This window comes from Siniperca chuatsi, linkage group LG9 (genome assembly GCF_020085105.1).
Source record: "Siniperca chuatsi isolate FFG_IHB_CAS linkage group LG9, ASM2008510v1, whole genome shotgun sequence".
Taxonomy (NCBI): Eukaryota; Metazoa; Chordata; class Actinopteri; order Centrarchiformes; family Sinipercidae; genus Siniperca; species Siniperca chuatsi.
The window spans coordinates 11,140,523-11,157,807 of NC_058050.1; the positions used below are offsets into that span (position 1 = coordinate 11,140,523).

Genomic DNA, 17,285 nt, shown 5'->3' on the forward strand with positions numbered 1-17,285 from the left:
GCTCTTTTAACTCACAAACACAAGCTGCATCTTTCATTTGGTGATGGTGGGTGTTTGTGCAGGTGTGTTGAGGTCAGCGACGTTCTGAGGACGTCAAAGCTTCTTTACCACCTCTCTCTTACACACACACACACACACACACACACACACAGACACACACACACAATCTGATCTGTGAGAAGCTAAATCAACACAGCTGCAACAACTCAGCCCTCATCGTCCTCCTCCCTTCACTCAGCCGTCTCCACTCCATCTTTAATCAGGCTTCGTCTCCCTTTCTCTGTTCTGTTTTTGCCACTTTGCTATCTCCAAACTCCTCCTCTCGTTCTTTCTTCTCTTGTCCACTTTTATTCAATCTTGCATTAGTCACTGTTAAATTTATATACAGGCTAGGTCTCTGTAGCTTTTGCCAATTGACAAGGCCTCAGATCTCACCCCTCCACTCTCCTCACACCATTACACCCTCTTTGCCCTCCCTCCATACTACCTCTCTCATTCTATCCCTCTCTCCCTGCCCTTCTCTGCTCTCCCAGCAGTTGGCCGAGCATGTGCTACCCCAGGGGAGACGTGCCTCATCCGCCCAACAATGCACTGCAACCACCCAGTTACCTCCAGCCCTGTCAGCACGGGACAGGAAGAGTAAAAACCCAGGGGCCTCCAGGGGAAACAGGAGCATCCACTTCCCTCTGTCTGTCTGCCTGGGTGGGTATTTATATGAGTTTGTGTGTGTATGTGTATGTGTGTGTGTGTGTGTGTGTGTGTGTGTGTGTGTGTGTGTGTGTGTGTGAGCGTGCGTGCGTATTAGACACACACATCTAAACAAAACTGAATGACCAGAAGCCAGAAGATCATATGTTATCATTTACCGCTTGAGGAAGAGGAATGATACAATTTCCAATTTCCTGTGATTATTTACAAATGTAACCTCTGCACTCTGCTTTCACCTTGCTTGACATGACAACAATACTCTACTACTGAAAGAAATACATTTGCCAATCTGGTACTTCTAAAGCACCCTCTCTTGTTAAAAATTGTGTTCATTACTTCGACATAAGGTTACTCCCCTTGGGACATTTTTGTTGAAATTGATGTTGTCAATCAACCCAGTTTCCCAGTCTATGACAATGCATTTTTCGTATATAATAAGGTGTGGACGAACTCTTATTTTCATCTGCATTTCATTAACATCTTAGGTAATAAAGTAATGCCTGTTTCCAGAGTAAACAGTGGATGAGTGGTTGTTGCCTGAAGCTTCTGCCTTCTCAGCTTCCACCCAAAACAAACTCCATAAAAGAAACCAAACTAAGAGAAGACAGTAGATTAGAGCAGACATCATATCCTCCCCACAAAACAAACAGATATAATTCCAATGGCACTGTATCCTGTGCCACTGAAAAGTTCCTAATTTAACCTTCGCAAACCACCATAGACACCAAATTGGTCTGTTACATACTGACACCGAAATTGTCAACAAACCCCAATTTGTCACAAACTGGCTCAGACAGCGTGAAATTAAGAACTCCACACGAGATTTTAAAAAAATATTGATTTAAATTTCATTTCAATAAAACAACAGTGTGAAAGTGAGCAGTGAAAGCAATAAATTGGAATATATTTCAATAGTCACCCCAGAGAGAGAGACAGGAAATGTGACGAGAGAGGGGTATGACATGCAATGAAGGTCCAGCATCAAGTCATTAGGTCAAAATTTGGTTTATGACCAAATACCAAACTAATGACATTCCTATCAGACTCAGCTGTACTTTGTGTTTAGTTGTAATTAGCAAATATTAGCACGCTAACACGCTAAACTAAGATAGTGAACATGGTAAAAATTATACCTAAACATCAGAATGCTAGCACTGTCACTGTGAGCATTTTAGCATGCTGACATTAGCATTTAGCTCAATGCACTGCTGTGCCAAAGTACAGCCTCACAGAGCTGCTAGCATGGCTGTAGACTCTTAGTCTTGTTAAACAATATAAAAGGGAAAGAAAGTAAATGGACAAGTTAACACGAACTTTGAAAAGTTCATCTAAACCCAGAGACATCACAAGACACTTGTTATCTCCCCTTGCGATGTACTGTCAGGCCTGTACTGCAGCCATCTTCATGTCTTGCTTTTCTCAGGGGCTTTTCTCCTTCAGTCTAGTCTTCAGCAAAATGAAACACTTGCTTGGACTGAGGTCAGATGACTGACTAGGTGAAGAACATTCCACTATTTGGCCATAAAATTCATTAATTACCTTGTCTCCATGCTTGGGGTCATTGTCCTAAAACTGAAGGACTATGTACTATACTAAGAGCTATGACTCAAATCCAATGTGCTGGAGTACAGAACCAAAATAATGAGAGACATATCACTGTTGACAAGTGTGTAAGACACACACAGATGGAGATTTGATGATTCACCACAGGCAAGAGAGAAAAGCCAGTTGCTTTAAAGCCAATAGAAATATGCAGGAACCTACTTTCATAATTGAGGTCAGAGGGAGACACTTGCTTAAATCACTGTGAAGGCCCAGGTCACCACATTCTTCACTAAGACATCCATGCAACAGTCCTGGCCATTCATCACTCACTCTGGGATTTATTAGTCAGGTCTGGAGCCAGAGGGTGAGAGGTTAAATGAGGAGCATTGTGTTTGCAGTTATCAGCAGAGAGAGCCCAAAGAGGGTCTGTGTGCTAATCCACACACACACACACCATGAGATGTTTAATCAACACTGCTGTAACTGCCAGAGCTGAAGTTAAATATACAGCCATGTACAAACACACGTGTGAACAAGTACACACACACACTCATCACATGGTTGTGCTCACACAAACACCAAATAATCTGATAACACTCAAGTTCATAAAATACTTTCACACACAAACATCCTTCAGAAATCCTTCAGAAATCTGATCAGTATGCAACCCAGCAAAGCACTCAATGGGTGCCTAAACACATGAATATACTTCTTTAGCACGCTGTATGACCAAAGAACACACTTACATGCTCATTCTTTGTCTAATGACATTCCTACGCGCGCACACGCACACGCACACGCACACACAACTTGGTATAAACAGGGCCACTACCAGCTAGCCGGATTGCCCAGGGGCACTGCACCATGTCTCATCACTGTAAGCTAATGTTGAACACAGTGGTAGTGCTTGGCGTAGCTGCTGTCACTTTGGCTTCAGATCCAGGTTATTTGCTCGGCGCTCAAATAGGCCAGGTTCTGCGCAGGTTCTGCGTTTACGGGGTCACCGCTTTCACATGAGGTGCATACTTTTTTTTCTGTGACAATCGCAGGCAAAAACGCAAGTGTTGCATGAGCTGTTATTACTACTAGCTGCAGCTTAAAAGCCTTTCTGCTGTGCTCGAGTCTTTTATATTCGGCTAGAAAACCAAAGGAGTCAGAGTGTATCTGTCTGTGTGTGAGTGTGTGTCTGTGTGTGTAAGTGCTCTCCATCTCGCCAGCCTCAAATCCAAAGCAATTAGAGAGGCCAGATGGTGGGCTGGACTCACAGTAAATAGCTGTGCATTGACAGAAGAGGCCTGCAACAAAAATGAACTGTGACAAGGAGCCAGGATGACACACAGATACATGACGACATCAAAGTACCAGGCAAATATTGAGGACATGCTGCCATAACCGCCATAAACCAACTGTCACTATTGTGGGGATGTTAACAGCAGAACTTGATTGTATCGTTTGATGGGGACACAGAGGGGGTACTTGTATGTAAACCAAAGGCAGGTGCACATACATGCATGAACACACACATTCACTCACATGCCAGAACATTCATACATAAACCTGTACACACACTGACAACCTTATACATGCCCTTCAATTAAAATTTAACCAAACCAGTTTGGATTAGGCAGAGTTCAAACAATGCAGCCTTTGAGAGGTGCTCCATTCACAGAGTTTCAGCTTGGCCTGCACATTCCCCAATTGAAAACACAAACTGTCTCAGGAAAACCACTGAAGCTACAGCACCACATTCCTCACCTCTATCCTTCTGTGTGTGTGTGTGTGTGTGTGTGTGTGTGTGTGTGTGTGTGTATACACAGTATTTGCGAGAGGTGTTGGAGGCCCACTGAATATAATGATTATATATATGTGTGTATATGCATCTTTAAATATGTGCATGTGTGCTTTGTATCATCATAGAAAAATGTGGCCTTTAAACAACTACAGCAGTCTCCTACATACCTGTTACCAAGGCAGCAAGTTTACATCAGCCAACCAGGACACATATACAAAATCAGTGAGACTGGGAGGAGGTGGAGCTTGAGTACAGGACAATTGTAATCCACAAAATGGCTTCTCCTATTCCTGTGCTCAGTTTCCCATAAGCCTGTTATCACACCTCTGTTGACACACACACACACACACACACACACATCAAAACTGAAATGAGACAAACAGCCAGACCAGGAAATGAGAGTGAAAAAAACAAAAAACAAAAACAAAACAGGGAGGTGGTGTATCTGGACTGTGAAGGATGGGTGACAAGAGACAGAGAGGCCACTTCATATCCCGATCAATTAATCTATAAATCTAATCAGTGAGAATCAATGACTGGCACTGCTATTCAATCTAGCTCCTCAGTCATCCAAGCTAACCTCAAGTGTTAAAGAGACAGAGGGAAGAAAAGGAGAAACAGATACCACACGCAGCAACACTGGAACATTTCAAAAATCAAGGAATCTTTAATAGCAACCAAATCCGAAAAAATATAGAAAGACACGACAAAATGGTGACAACAATTCTAATTCAGTTTTTTTTTCAAAGACCAAAATAAATTTGAAATTTAAAAAAAAAAAAAAAAAACAACAACAAAAAAACCAACTTTTACACAAAGCAGTCAATAATAAAAAGCACATTTTGGGGTAAGACTGTCTTGTTGTGTATACAGTTCATTTGTATAGAAGAAGCACATTTGCCAGTTTTGGCAATAATCACAGCGCAGCAGTCAAGAATAAAGCACTCAGAAAACATAAATTATAAAGCACTGCAAAATAACAGAAAAGAGAAGAAACTGTAATAGGAGAAAATAAATCCTTCATGCTTGCTGTCACTGAGAAATACACAAACGTGACACCATAAATTAGTAATTATTTTTCTCTGCTACATATTTATATATTTATACTATGTACAAAGGAAGGTTTTCTCTTTTTTTCTTTTATGCAAGTGAGATGGGAGATGTTAAGGCTTTGATTAGTCATCAGATGTTTGGAGCCGAAGAAATAGCAACAGTATGTGGCTTTCTAGAAAATAAAAGTATTGGATATTTTGACTATCTAACCTTGTGCTAGACCCGAGGTCAGGATCGTGGATTTTTCTAAAAGCATTTTGTCTGACAAGCCTTACTTGGGTGCCGTGGTGGGTGGCAACGGTGTGTGTGCGTGTCTGTGGAGGCGGTCGCGGTGGTGGAGATGGCTGAAGTGAGAGAAGTCGAAAACAACATTTTGGAGACGAGTAGGAAATTGCGACTCTCTAAAAGCATTTGAAGGGATCTGGGAGGGGGAGGAGGTCAGCGCAGTGGCATTTTTATGAAAGCTATATTTCCTGTGTAGAACAAAAGGCGGAACGGTCAAACAGTTTCTTAAAAAGTCTGTTTCTCTGACACTGAGTGAAAGGTGTGTGTCCCTGAATATGAAGTCGTCTCTGCTCTACATGGTCATTTATTTGGGAACAGGTTGGACTATTAGGGGAATAGAAAGCAGTGGAGCAAGGAACACATCATGCTGTGGCTCCTTCCACAGTAACAGGACACGGTATATGTCCTGACAGAGCCACTGAGCAAGAAGAGGAGAAAGAAGAACTGTCTTTGTGTGTGTACGTTTGTGTGCAGCTATGCGAGCACATTTTTGTATGGGCTTATGTCAGGAGATGGCAGAGTTGTCAGGTATGAGGTGTCTTCTGCACAGTTTGGCTGTGGGAGTGAGCATAATGAGAGTGACTGAGGGGTGTTTGTGTGTGGGCGAATGTTTCTCTGCATTCTGCGTATGTATATGTACGGTATGTGTGCGCGAGTGAGTGTGTCTTCGAAATGCACAATAATATCTTCAGTTTGCCAGTTTTCCATGGTGACAAAGGGTGGCTACTCAGGTTACAGCCCCAATGGCAGTGAGAGATGTCCCAAAGCCCCCGAGCAACACGGAAATACCCACTGACACACAATTACACACACGCACGCACGCACGCACACACAGTGAGCTGACTCAGGTGCAACACAGAACGCAACGTTGCTTGTGTGGTTACGGTCTACCTGATAAATTATGAGTATTGTAGGTATTTTTTGCATTGTGCAGGGTGTCTGTCAAGGAGAAGGAGAAGCCAATTGTGCAAAAAATAGTGTGTGCTTATTATGTGGAAATGCAGGCAATGTTAACATGAACAAAAATTATACAAGCAAATATAATTTTTTCCCCCAATACAAATCGACTCTTAGGCTTTAGGTAAACTCTGTTCGGTCAGTTCAGTATAACACCCAAACCACCGAGGTATTCATTAGATTAAAAATTACATTCTGAATGCCCTCTGAGACATTTGAACTTTAGGCTTAGCAAACCTTCCTCTTTACTTCCACAACACTGGCAACACTGGCTCCATCGATCTGATATCTACATTTTCATAAATATCCACATTTTCACAAGAAAAATAAAGATGCTTACATATATAGTACACAGATACCTCACACCAAAATGTACATACAACAGTTTTGTCCCTTATCGCTATTTTTACCCAAGAAACCAAGTATTACACTCATATTTCTCATTGTAGCTGTGATACACACAAGTGCAAAAATAAGTAATACATTTTTATTTTGAGTGGTTGTGACAAATCAGCTGTGTTGAGTAAATTTACTGTACCCCAGGTTGACAGGAGTTGCATTTATGTATAAGCTAAGGCCATTAGACGATAATCCTATTGAACACACTGGCTTACAATATGCTAGACGGTGCTCAAACACTGAATGCTGTCTCTGTTTTTGTTATCTGCCTCCTGAGTCTCTCTCCGCCTCTCTGAAGGTTAACAGCCATCACAATGGCAAACAAGGACTTCCTCACCCTGTACAGATACTTGTACTGTATGCAAGTGTTTCTCCCCTCTATAGTTCAAGGTTAAAAGCAGCTATGATAAGATACGCAGGCAAGCGCAGTCATCCTTGCCCTTGGCAATGGGTCACCCTGCATTTGACCTCATGACTTGCAGTAAACTGCAACCCAGATCTTAGATCTAACAAGAGGTCAGTACAGTCATCGAAAGCTGCACTCACCAGATTCCCAGTGGGTCAAAGGGGAGTTGATTAGAAGGCCAGGAAAAGCATGATTAGAGGAGCTACAGTAGGGCTTCTCTCCAAGATTGTCCATCACAGTTATCCAGTGGCTACATAGATACAGTGACGCATGAAAATGTATACACTGTGCCTCGAAGACAGCAGTGTACAGTAGCCACGAGTAATAATTGCCTGAGCGGGCCTCTGGTGGCTCGTTAGAAGGATAAATTAACAGTCAGGAGACAATCAGCCCTGAAGCTGCATCATAAAGGGCCATTTCACTGCTTGTTGCCTGTTAGTCAATATGACTCCCATAGCTTCGCTGTGGACACAACCTTTTATGTCTCCCGATCAATTCACTACATTTAACAACATCCGCTAATGGAAAGAAATATTAGGTGATCTCATTAAAAATCTAAACACCTAACACGGTCATTCTTTAGGAGGTGGGGTTCTGTTACATCCGGCCATTTACTAAGTATCAGAGGTAGCGCCCATGCAGTGGAGTGAACATGGTCACTGCAGGTGGATTAGTCAAGCCCTGGCATGTCAGGGCAGTCTGGGGCTGCAATAGAGTAAGTGGGGCATTTGACACATCAGGAGCAGTAAAATACTCCCCTGCTCTCTGTGGCCCTGACCTCGACACTGGCCCGGATAAATCATACACCACCCATAAACACTGGGAGCAAGGGATGAAGAGAGAGAGACAGAGAGCGAGAGAGAGAGAGAGACAGAGAGAGAGAGAGAGAGAGAGAGAGACAAAGGAATGATAGAAAGATAGAGGTGGGAGAGGGAGGAATCGCCACGTCATAAGCGGTAAGTGGTGGCAATCTGTTGGTCCTGGCTAAGCGAGCGACTTCACGGCTCATTACCAATCAAGCTCCTCCTGTCAGGAGCACTCTGAAGAGACGGGGATGAGGAGGAAGAGCAAAGAAGAGACGTGCTCCTCTATAGTCCTCCTGCCTCCTGCATCCGCCCCCCCCATCCCTTGACCCTGTCAGATCGGCTACCCCTTATTCCCTCATCTCTTGTTTACTGTCTCTTACCTCCAGGCACAGTACAAAAGTTTGCATTGGAATACCTTGTTAAGAACTTAGTTCAAACTCTCTGCAAATTTACTTTGTTAAATTCAGCTGCTCTTGTATTTGCGCAGCACATATGGACCTAATTTTCTTTTAAAATTTTGTAAATTCAAGAGTGTCTACCGTCACTGATAGTTTGCAGAGATGTTTTTTTTTTTTTTTTTTTTAGTTTGAGAGGAAGGCAGAGCGGAAATATAAACTCGCCAGTAGACAAGAGCAAATACATTGCTCTCTTTTCTAAATCACCTGATGGTTACTGTCTATACCTTCAAATGTTTTCCTCCCAACCAATCACTAGCTACTAACTACCCACAAGCTGTCACAGCACAATGCGTTACAAAAACAAAAGGTTTCCCACAGGAGGACTGACAATAGCAGGCAACACATAACTGCTTGACAACCTCTTCCACTTCTACTGTTTTGGTGAAGATAAGAGTGAATATGCAAGTGAGTTGCCTTCTCTATAGCCAAGCTTGTATTATGATTCCATTATCCTACTCCCACACTACATAGTTTCTCTCTTTTAGTCTGTCTGTCAAGAGTCCTTGTCAAGGTCCCAGTGATAGCAATAGCATGAGCAGAAGCGGTGGCAGCCAGGTTGTTTCTTTCTGTTTGATTTTCAGTTCTTAGGGACCAGATAACAGCAACACTCCTTTCAGAATATCCCACCACACCCTCCTCCTGTTCATTCAGTCCATTCTGGGGCTGCACTGTGATTAATAATTGGCTATATTTAAAATCAATTTTCAAAAATAAAAGTGATATTTTTTCTCTTCTCTATCAGACAGGGATGAGACCCTGGAGCCACAAAATCCTAGGGAGGAATCATCCATCCCTCCTTTTACTCCTCCTCCTTTCCTCTCTTCCTCCTCTATACGTAGACAGCAGTCCGTGAGATGACAGAGCCATCCCGCTGGGACTCCATGTCATCATCCAGGTAATCTCCAATAATATCGTCCTGGTCATGCGGTGGGCGAAGTTGAAGGATGGGGGCCCCTCCAGTGAAGTGGTCATACCTCTCCTCCTCCTCCAGCTCATCAAACTTCCTCCTTTCAACATCATCTAATTCAGTGCTTAGCAGGATATCTTGGGCGGTGGGCGTAGTGGCAACAATTTCAGGCCGGCCCCCAATAGTGAGCGGCTGGTGGTGGTTGTTTTTCTCTCCAAGGCCCTGGTGGGATGTGCTCTCATTGTAAACGTAGATGGGGCCGTTGTTGTTACCGCCTCCGACACCACTGCTGCCTGCACCACCACCTGTGCCATTCTTGCTAGCCTTCTTGCCGCCGCCAAATATGCGCGTCTTCATGTCACTGCCGCCATTGGCACGATAACCCTGCTGTTGCCTACGGCTACGGGTGACAAGCACGGCGATGAGAGCGGCGACCAAAAGGAGGGCCAGCAGGGAGCCAATCACAGCTCCCGCCACCACGCCGGCATTGGATGGGTTCACTGAGGGCTCTGTAGGAGGGAGGAGAGGCAGGGAGGGAGAGAAAGGAAGAAAGGAATAAGGTTGAGAAAGGGAAAAAAGAGAACAGTGTGAAACATGGAGAGAGGGCAGGAGGGAAAATAGAGACAGCATAAAAAGGAGAAGGAAAAAAAGAGTAATGTCAAGGAAAAAAAACGAGAAAAAGAGGGGCACACAGAAAGAAGATAGGGGTTGGATGATGTCATTGGTGCTGGTCTGAACTGTATTCAGTGAAGTGTGTAAGAGTGCTGAGGTGTCAGTACAGTCAAGTGTGTGGCTGTGTGTGTGAGTGTGCTGAGCCTCTTCCTACACGGACATTTCCTCCTCTCCCTCAGAGCTGCTCCTGTCCCCATTCCCACAGCCACGTCACAACAACGTCGCAGCCACACTTCCCCCTGTGTTGCCCTTCAACGGCCAGGGTCTGTCCAAGGCTTACCACGAATCACAAGGCAAGACGGGGGGGGGGTGTTAAAAAAAAAGTGCAAGCCACACACACACACACGCACACACACACACACACTGTGTGTGTGTGCAGGGCAGAGCAGGTGGAGGCCATGCAGAGGAGGAGGATAATGATGGATGGATGGAGGAGTGGAGGGTGGAAGTTAGAAGAAGAGGAGGAGGAGGTGGTGGAGTGAGTGAGTGACAAAGTGACACAGCGGAATGACAATTCCTCCTGGAAGCCATGAACACAGAGAGCAGGGGGACAGATTGGCACCCCTCTCCACTTCTGTAAACCACAGGCACTGCTGGAGTGCATGTCGGTCCTATACGAGTGTCCATTTTTATTCCAGCACTACTGGTTTAGTCACGACTTCCATTTCTTGGTGACACACACACACCATCAATCACACAAAAAGAAGCCATTTTAAGTTGATTTTAAATTAAACAATGGCTTTCTTAGAGTACAGACTGGCTAAGGAGGGTATAAGTAAAACTAGGGCTCCACCATCCAATATACAGTATTTCTGTTTGTGTATCAAAACTCCAGGGAGTAGTAGTGGCATCTAAATCAGGGTTGTGAAGACGTCCCATATGACTTGTCAACCATATAGTGCTCTTTCTCTGAACTCACACTTCCCACTCCTTCGACATCCCTCTGCAGTGATATTAGTACAATATTTTAAAGCAGGTATTTGAACAGCTTCTGCAGAGAAAGAAACCACCAGTTAAGATTAACTCTGGGTATTGTTTGAAATGTTTTGATTTACAGTGGCAATAACATACCTAACTTTCAGTACCAATACCACAGGTACCAAAGCAATACCTTTCTTGATTCCTTACTTTGAAGAATATAAACATGTTTTACTAGAAAAGCCTTTTCTTCTATTTCTCAAAATGAGCCTATTTAAATGCATAGGTTATGTTTGCAGCCATATAGAACTTTGCCTAAATAAACTGAAATAAGCAAAATTCTGATTTAAATTTCGGAAATATCTGATAAAAATTAAGGAAACCACACTAAAAATCTGACCCAGCATTCAATGCCAGCTTTCAATACTTGGTAGCATGGACACATTTTGGTCAGTACTCAAAAAGTATTGAGGTTTGATACCAGGCATAGTTAAGACACTACAAGCAAGTAAAGCCTTTAGGAGAACCATGACAGTGATACTGCATTGCACAGGCTTTTCAGGGCCATGAGTTCAGGGCTCTAAGTGCTTTCTGGAAGTGTGAAAACTCCCCACAGACCCTGTGACCATTTTCCCCATGTGGTCATCATCTATAACTCATTAGGCAGGGAGTATGGCACTAACACTGCCAGAGTTAAGGGTCAACTCCACCCATGTTGTTTGCATTCACTGTATGGTGAAGCACTTTGAATAAAAATGTTCTCCAAGTGACACAGGTTATTTAACAAGGAAATATGTACAAGATAACAAGTACAATAATGTCTATAGCAAGGAGGAGCACTTCAGTGTGATGGATATACAGCTTAGACTTTATTCCACAAGCTGTTTTTGCAACAATGTACCCTCTTCAGATCTTCTTTTCATAGAAGGGAAAACTGATGCCTGAATGTATATTATTTCCACATTTACAGGGTTCAAAGCATTAAAGTTTGGGGCTTATGATGTATTTTGTCTGAAGACATGTATTTTTTTTTATTCTGATTTTTTTTATTCTGTTTAGATATTTGTGTACATTTGGATGTCCCAGATGTAATAAAGAAAATGCTTTCATGTTACTCTTTCAAATCGAAGAAAGCACATTGTTGCAGAAACATCATCTTATGGAATAAAGTCTATTTATTATCCATCATTCTAAAGTGTTCATGCTTCCTTCAGGTTTGTGCGCATGTGCTACACAATAAAACCAAATAACTTGTAGTGAGCAAATAAATTTTTTAATTTTAGTCCCTGGTTGAAAGTGATCAAGAACCCTTAGCAAAGCTGAACATCCTTTCTGTTGCTATAGCTTTCCTTTCCACTCGCTGCACTTTCACCAGCCGCTGCTGAGGATTAACCAGCAGACGCTGCTGTTGAAATCCCTGCCTAAATTTGAAAGTAGCGAATCAGCCTGATTCTTATTGTCATTCTCATTTGAAATCCAAAAGAAGCCGGCCCCTCTTGTTAAGTGTACAGAGAGCTGACAGAATTACTCTTGTAACACTGATTCTTGTCAAGAGAGAAATTGGTCGTCTACTGCTGACTACAACTGTGCTCCGTTCTTCTCTTCCTCTCCTCTACTACCCTTTTCTCCATCTCTGCCTCCACTTCACCAGCTGTCTCCTGCATACACTCTTTCCGTCTCCTCTAAATCAATTTTTCCTGCCATCTCTCCAATTTATGTTATGTATTTCTGTCATATGGTACTTTTCTCTCTGCTCTCCTCCTCTGTGCTTCACTTTCAACATATGCCTAGGGGGAAAAATTAATAATTTCTCTCTCCTTCTATTCTCCCTGAGCTGTGCTAAACATTCCTGTTCACACACATGAGAGTGAGAGCTAGCCCTCAGTGTCCACTTGTAACAGGAACACAAGAAATGCATTATCACCTCGGGCTCCATGGAGCTCTATCTAGCACATGCAACTTGGCAACAATCTCTGTGCAAACTGGGAGCCGGATGCTGCCACACATTGCTGTCACATCAAAGGGAATTACACTAAAATTTAAATGCAAATTCTCCCTAAATTCCACTCATCCAATTATTTTTAATGCGTCACTCAAGCCAGTTCTGAAGTGTCTCTCTCAAAGTCTATGCTGGTAAACCCTTTTGTGGATGATTCATGTTTTATTCTACCCTTCTGGAGACAACACTTGAAAGATTCAAGAGATAGATGTAAAGGAGCCACCCCAGGCTCCCAGTACAGGCCCACTACAGACCCAGACACATCCTAACAAAAGCACCAGTGGAATTTATTTAAGTGGGTGAGGAGAGGACATCTTATAGACACATGCTGTTGGATGAGCCAGCAGAAAAACTGCAATATGCATACTGTGTGGATAACAAGGGGACAAAAAAAATAGAAAAACAAACATGCATAACTACAGTAACTAGCCCCCCAACCCCCACCGCCCCCTCCCCAAACACACACACAATACTGTGGAAGCCAAAAAACAGCATGCTTCTTATAAAGTCACGTCCAGCACGACTGTAAGCTCCAAGTGACCGCAAGTAATGAGGGAGATGGAGCGGAAGTAACGTCTACTGCAGCCTCCCAAAAACATGCACAGTCACATACACACACTCACACACAAACACACACACACACACACACCATTATGGTCGTCAGTGGTCTGATGCTGGGCTGGGCTGCACCTAGAGCATAGCTTAGTAGTATTCTCTGTCAGCATGTTAACTTATTGAACAGAGATGTGTGTGTGTGTGTGTGTGTGTGTGTGTGTGTGTGTGTGTGTGTGAGTGAGAGAGTGTGTGCTAATGAGGGGTGGGCAGGGGGCCAGTTGCAGGCTGGAGGGAGACTTGGCTCCATCAGACCTGTTCTCTGGCTGTTTTCGCATGGCCGGAGACACACACTGACAGACACAGACAGATACAGGCAGACACACACACACACACACACACACACAAACTCAGTGGAGGAAAATGGCAGAGCCCCTTGCCCTTGAACTGTCTCCTTAGATGAGTCTGAAAATGGGAGAGAATGTACAGAATTGAGAGAAAATCTTTTTCCGTTGAACTGAAGAGCCCCGCAGAACATGTGGGGGATTCAATTGGGGACATTTAACTTTTTGAGGTTCAGCCCTGTAAGGAACGATGGGGGGAAAACAAGACAGAAGATGGAGGGAATCTGGGTTAGCCACACAAGAACCCCCGCGAGAGGAGTCTGGAATGGAGGGATGGATGGAGGGATGGAGACTACTAAGCTGTGATTAAGGAAGAGCTACTGGTATTTAAGAGTTAAGCTTTTGAGAGAGAGGGTGATAGCATGGGCAGGGGCGGGAGAGAGAGAGAGAAGGCTGGGGGCAGGAGTCTCTTCTCTGAGCAGGGAGATCAACACCAGACTCAGGGAGGCTGAAAGACAACCTGAGAGAGATAAGGAGGATGAGGAGAGAGCATATGGTAACTGAGAGGATGAGAGATACAATGAAAAGAGCAAACTGCAGCAAAACAGATAGCGAGGGAGAGATAAATCGAAAGAAAGAGGAGGGGAGAGCAGGGTAGGATACGTTTGCATGTATGACTAAGCAGCAGGATCGAAGATGAGAGGAGGAGAGGCAAGGAGAAGAGAGGACATCCATCCCTCTCTCTGCCTCCAGGAGCACAGGACAAGACTGAGGGCAGAGGACACGGGCAAACACCCACACAGACACATACTATTGTGTAGATTTATATATATATGTGTGTGTGTGTGTCTGTGTGTCATGCAGCTGTGGGGTAGAGAGGAGTGGGGGACCTGCTATGTAGCAGGTGCTGGCCATTTCACGCCTGTCGGCCCCTCTTAGCCCTGTTTGTCTACACGCATTCACATTAGCCTCCACAGGTCTGCGTTGCATCCCCATCTGGAGTCATTCCACATCTTTCTCTTGCTCTGCTTCGACTATCATCCAGTCTTTCATTTCACTTCAACCAATACTGACTCAATCTCTTTCTTTCCTTTTCGTCATCTCTCTGCCATCTACAAACCTCCTTCACTATGACACTTGCCAGTTGCCTCAGTCACCTCTTAACCGCCGGCGAATTTAGCTCACATCTTATCCTCCTCCTCTTCTGCCAGTGAGTAAGAGAGGAGTGGGAAGGAGGGAGGAGGTGGTCGGCTGTGAGAGAGCAAGACAAGATGGAGGAGGGTGATGACAGGACAAGGAAACTGTGGGAAGTTCAACGCTGGTAGAGACCAGAAAGAAAAAGAGAGAGGAAGAGGGGAAAAAAGGAGAAAGTGGGCTGAAGAATGGGAGTAGAAATGTAGGATAAACGACAGAGCGAGAAAGGGACGGATCGTGGAATGAGGAGAGAGGCAGCCAGGAGCTGAAGCAGCAAAGGGTGACTGATCCGCTCTGAGAGGCTTGGAGACAGACAGACACACACGCTATGCTGAGAGACAGTGAAGGCCAATAGCAGTGGAGATAGGATGCAGTGGCACAAGATTCCCATGGGAGTTTTAAATGCTGTCAGCATCCACTCTCTCCCTCCATCCCTCATGCCTTTGCTCTCTCTCCCTCTTAGCGTGAGGATTGCATGCTGGCACTGATTTATCCTGGTGCATGTTCCCTGGCTTTTTAGCCTAAAAGCAGCAGCCTCTATCTTCCTCCCTCTGCGCCCTGGATCTTTGTATCTTCCCTGCCTGTTGCTTGTAATATACAGCAGGAGATGGTGACATCCTTTGTGCTACAGCAGCCAGTTACACTACTATGCAGCAGTACAGAGGGGCCCCAGAGGAGTGGTGACGCATGCTGTGGCACCATAAGGAGCCAAGGGACTTGACGGAAGATGGGGGGTGAGAGAGAAAAAAAGAAGGAAATAAAGGAGGCGAGACTGAGTAAGTGGACATGGGGGGGGATGAGGGCATGAAGTAGTTGGGTTGTTCTTAAAATGTAGCCACTAGAGAAATGCACTTTTTCCCCATTACAGGCAAGGTTTACCCCCATGTCAGCAGGAAATAACTTCCGGTTAAGTGCAGGCATGCGACAGAAGAGTGGAGGAGGATGTATTTTGCATGAGGTGAAATACAGGAGTGAACCCTGTAGAGGGGTGCAACTAAAACTACTGAGGAAGAGAGGGGAATGGAAGTATGTCCATCTTAACTGGCACCGTTATGGATGGTTTAACTCCAAGACCTGACGTGATACAACAAGCTACACACAGACAGACGCAGTGTATCTGCGCTCAGCTAAACCCAAGGCAACACTAAAATCCACTTCAATGCAAAGTCAACAGTGTCACTGTGAGTCACACGTATCACTTTTAGTGATTGCAGCCTTATCTTCAAGACACTGACTAATGAACACTGCTCATTTGCTTTGCTTTAGTCTGTCCTGTCATTACTGATGGCCAAGGATACTGCTGAGAAGCTACTCAGTCGCTTTTGTGATCATAACTTTAGGGGGCAAACTGCTCTCAATAAAAGAAAATATCAGTGAGAAGGACCTCGTCTACATGCACCACTCACAAATGTGAACTACCACTAAAAACCTTGTGAAAAAACGCTTTGTAAATTCCATGTGATGTACGAAGCGGATAGACAGGCCTTGGGCATCACTGAGGCATAGAAACTTTTATAATACAGTGTTACTGAGTGTACGCAAAGAGACGTAGAAAAGTGACGTACATTCTTAATAGGACACAGAGAAAGAGAGATGAAAAGTTGAAGGGAAGAACCCAAAAGCACGCAAATGCATGCACATACGCTCTAAAAACACATACATACATACACACACACCACGGACAGAGCAGCTGGACCCTCTAGCCCTACACTACACACCCAAGACAGTCCTCAGCACAAAATGTGTGTATGTATGTATTCATGTGACATGTGAGGCAGAATATGTATCCGTGGGGAAGACATGAAGGCATAGTACACCAGGAAATGTGCAGCATGTGTGATGAAAGTGCACTTGGTTCTAGTTCATCAGTTCACAGGATATAAATGTTTTCATATACAAGCCAGGGGAAGGTCTAGATGATGAACGAGACCCAAGTGAGCCACAAATAGGTTTTTCATTTAACTTCTGAAATGTTCACTGCTTCACTGACTCATTTGCTGTGTACAATTTATCAGTGTTTTAGGACATTTGTAACTTGTGAAAATTACACTTTGTCTTGCTTTTAACCTACTTCGAGAAGCAGATGGGTGGATTTGTGATGACAGGAACAATTCTAATGCTAATTCATCATATCACAGAGAAGTGCACAAAAATATCACTTCTGTTACTTGTGAAAAACACCCCACAAGTTGTACTCCAAGCAGGTTAAAGTATGTTTTTAAATGTTATCTGACCTACGTCTTGAGGACCGTTTATGCATATGCTATGTATTTATACTTTTTCGTGTACA

At 44.0% G+C, this 17,285-nt stretch overlaps 1 protein-coding gene across 3 annotated transcripts in view; it reads right to left on the bottom strand.

The window, feature by feature from the left end:
• Positions 1-17,285, bottom strand: part of LOC122882039 (nectin-2-like) — a 74,683-nt gene that overhangs the window by 24,292 nt on the left and 33,106 nt on the right. The window contains exon 7 of one of the 3 annotated variants that reach the window (XM_044208990.1): positions 4,689-9,825. The exons of the other annotated variants lie outside the window; for them this stretch is intronic. Within the exon in view, the coding sequence (XP_044064925.1) occupies positions 9,239-9,825 (587 nt within the window). The 3' untranslated portion in view covers positions 4,689-9,238. Of the gene's footprint in view, positions 1-4,688; positions 9,826-17,285 lie in introns of those variants that run through there. 3 annotated transcript variants of the gene reach the window in all.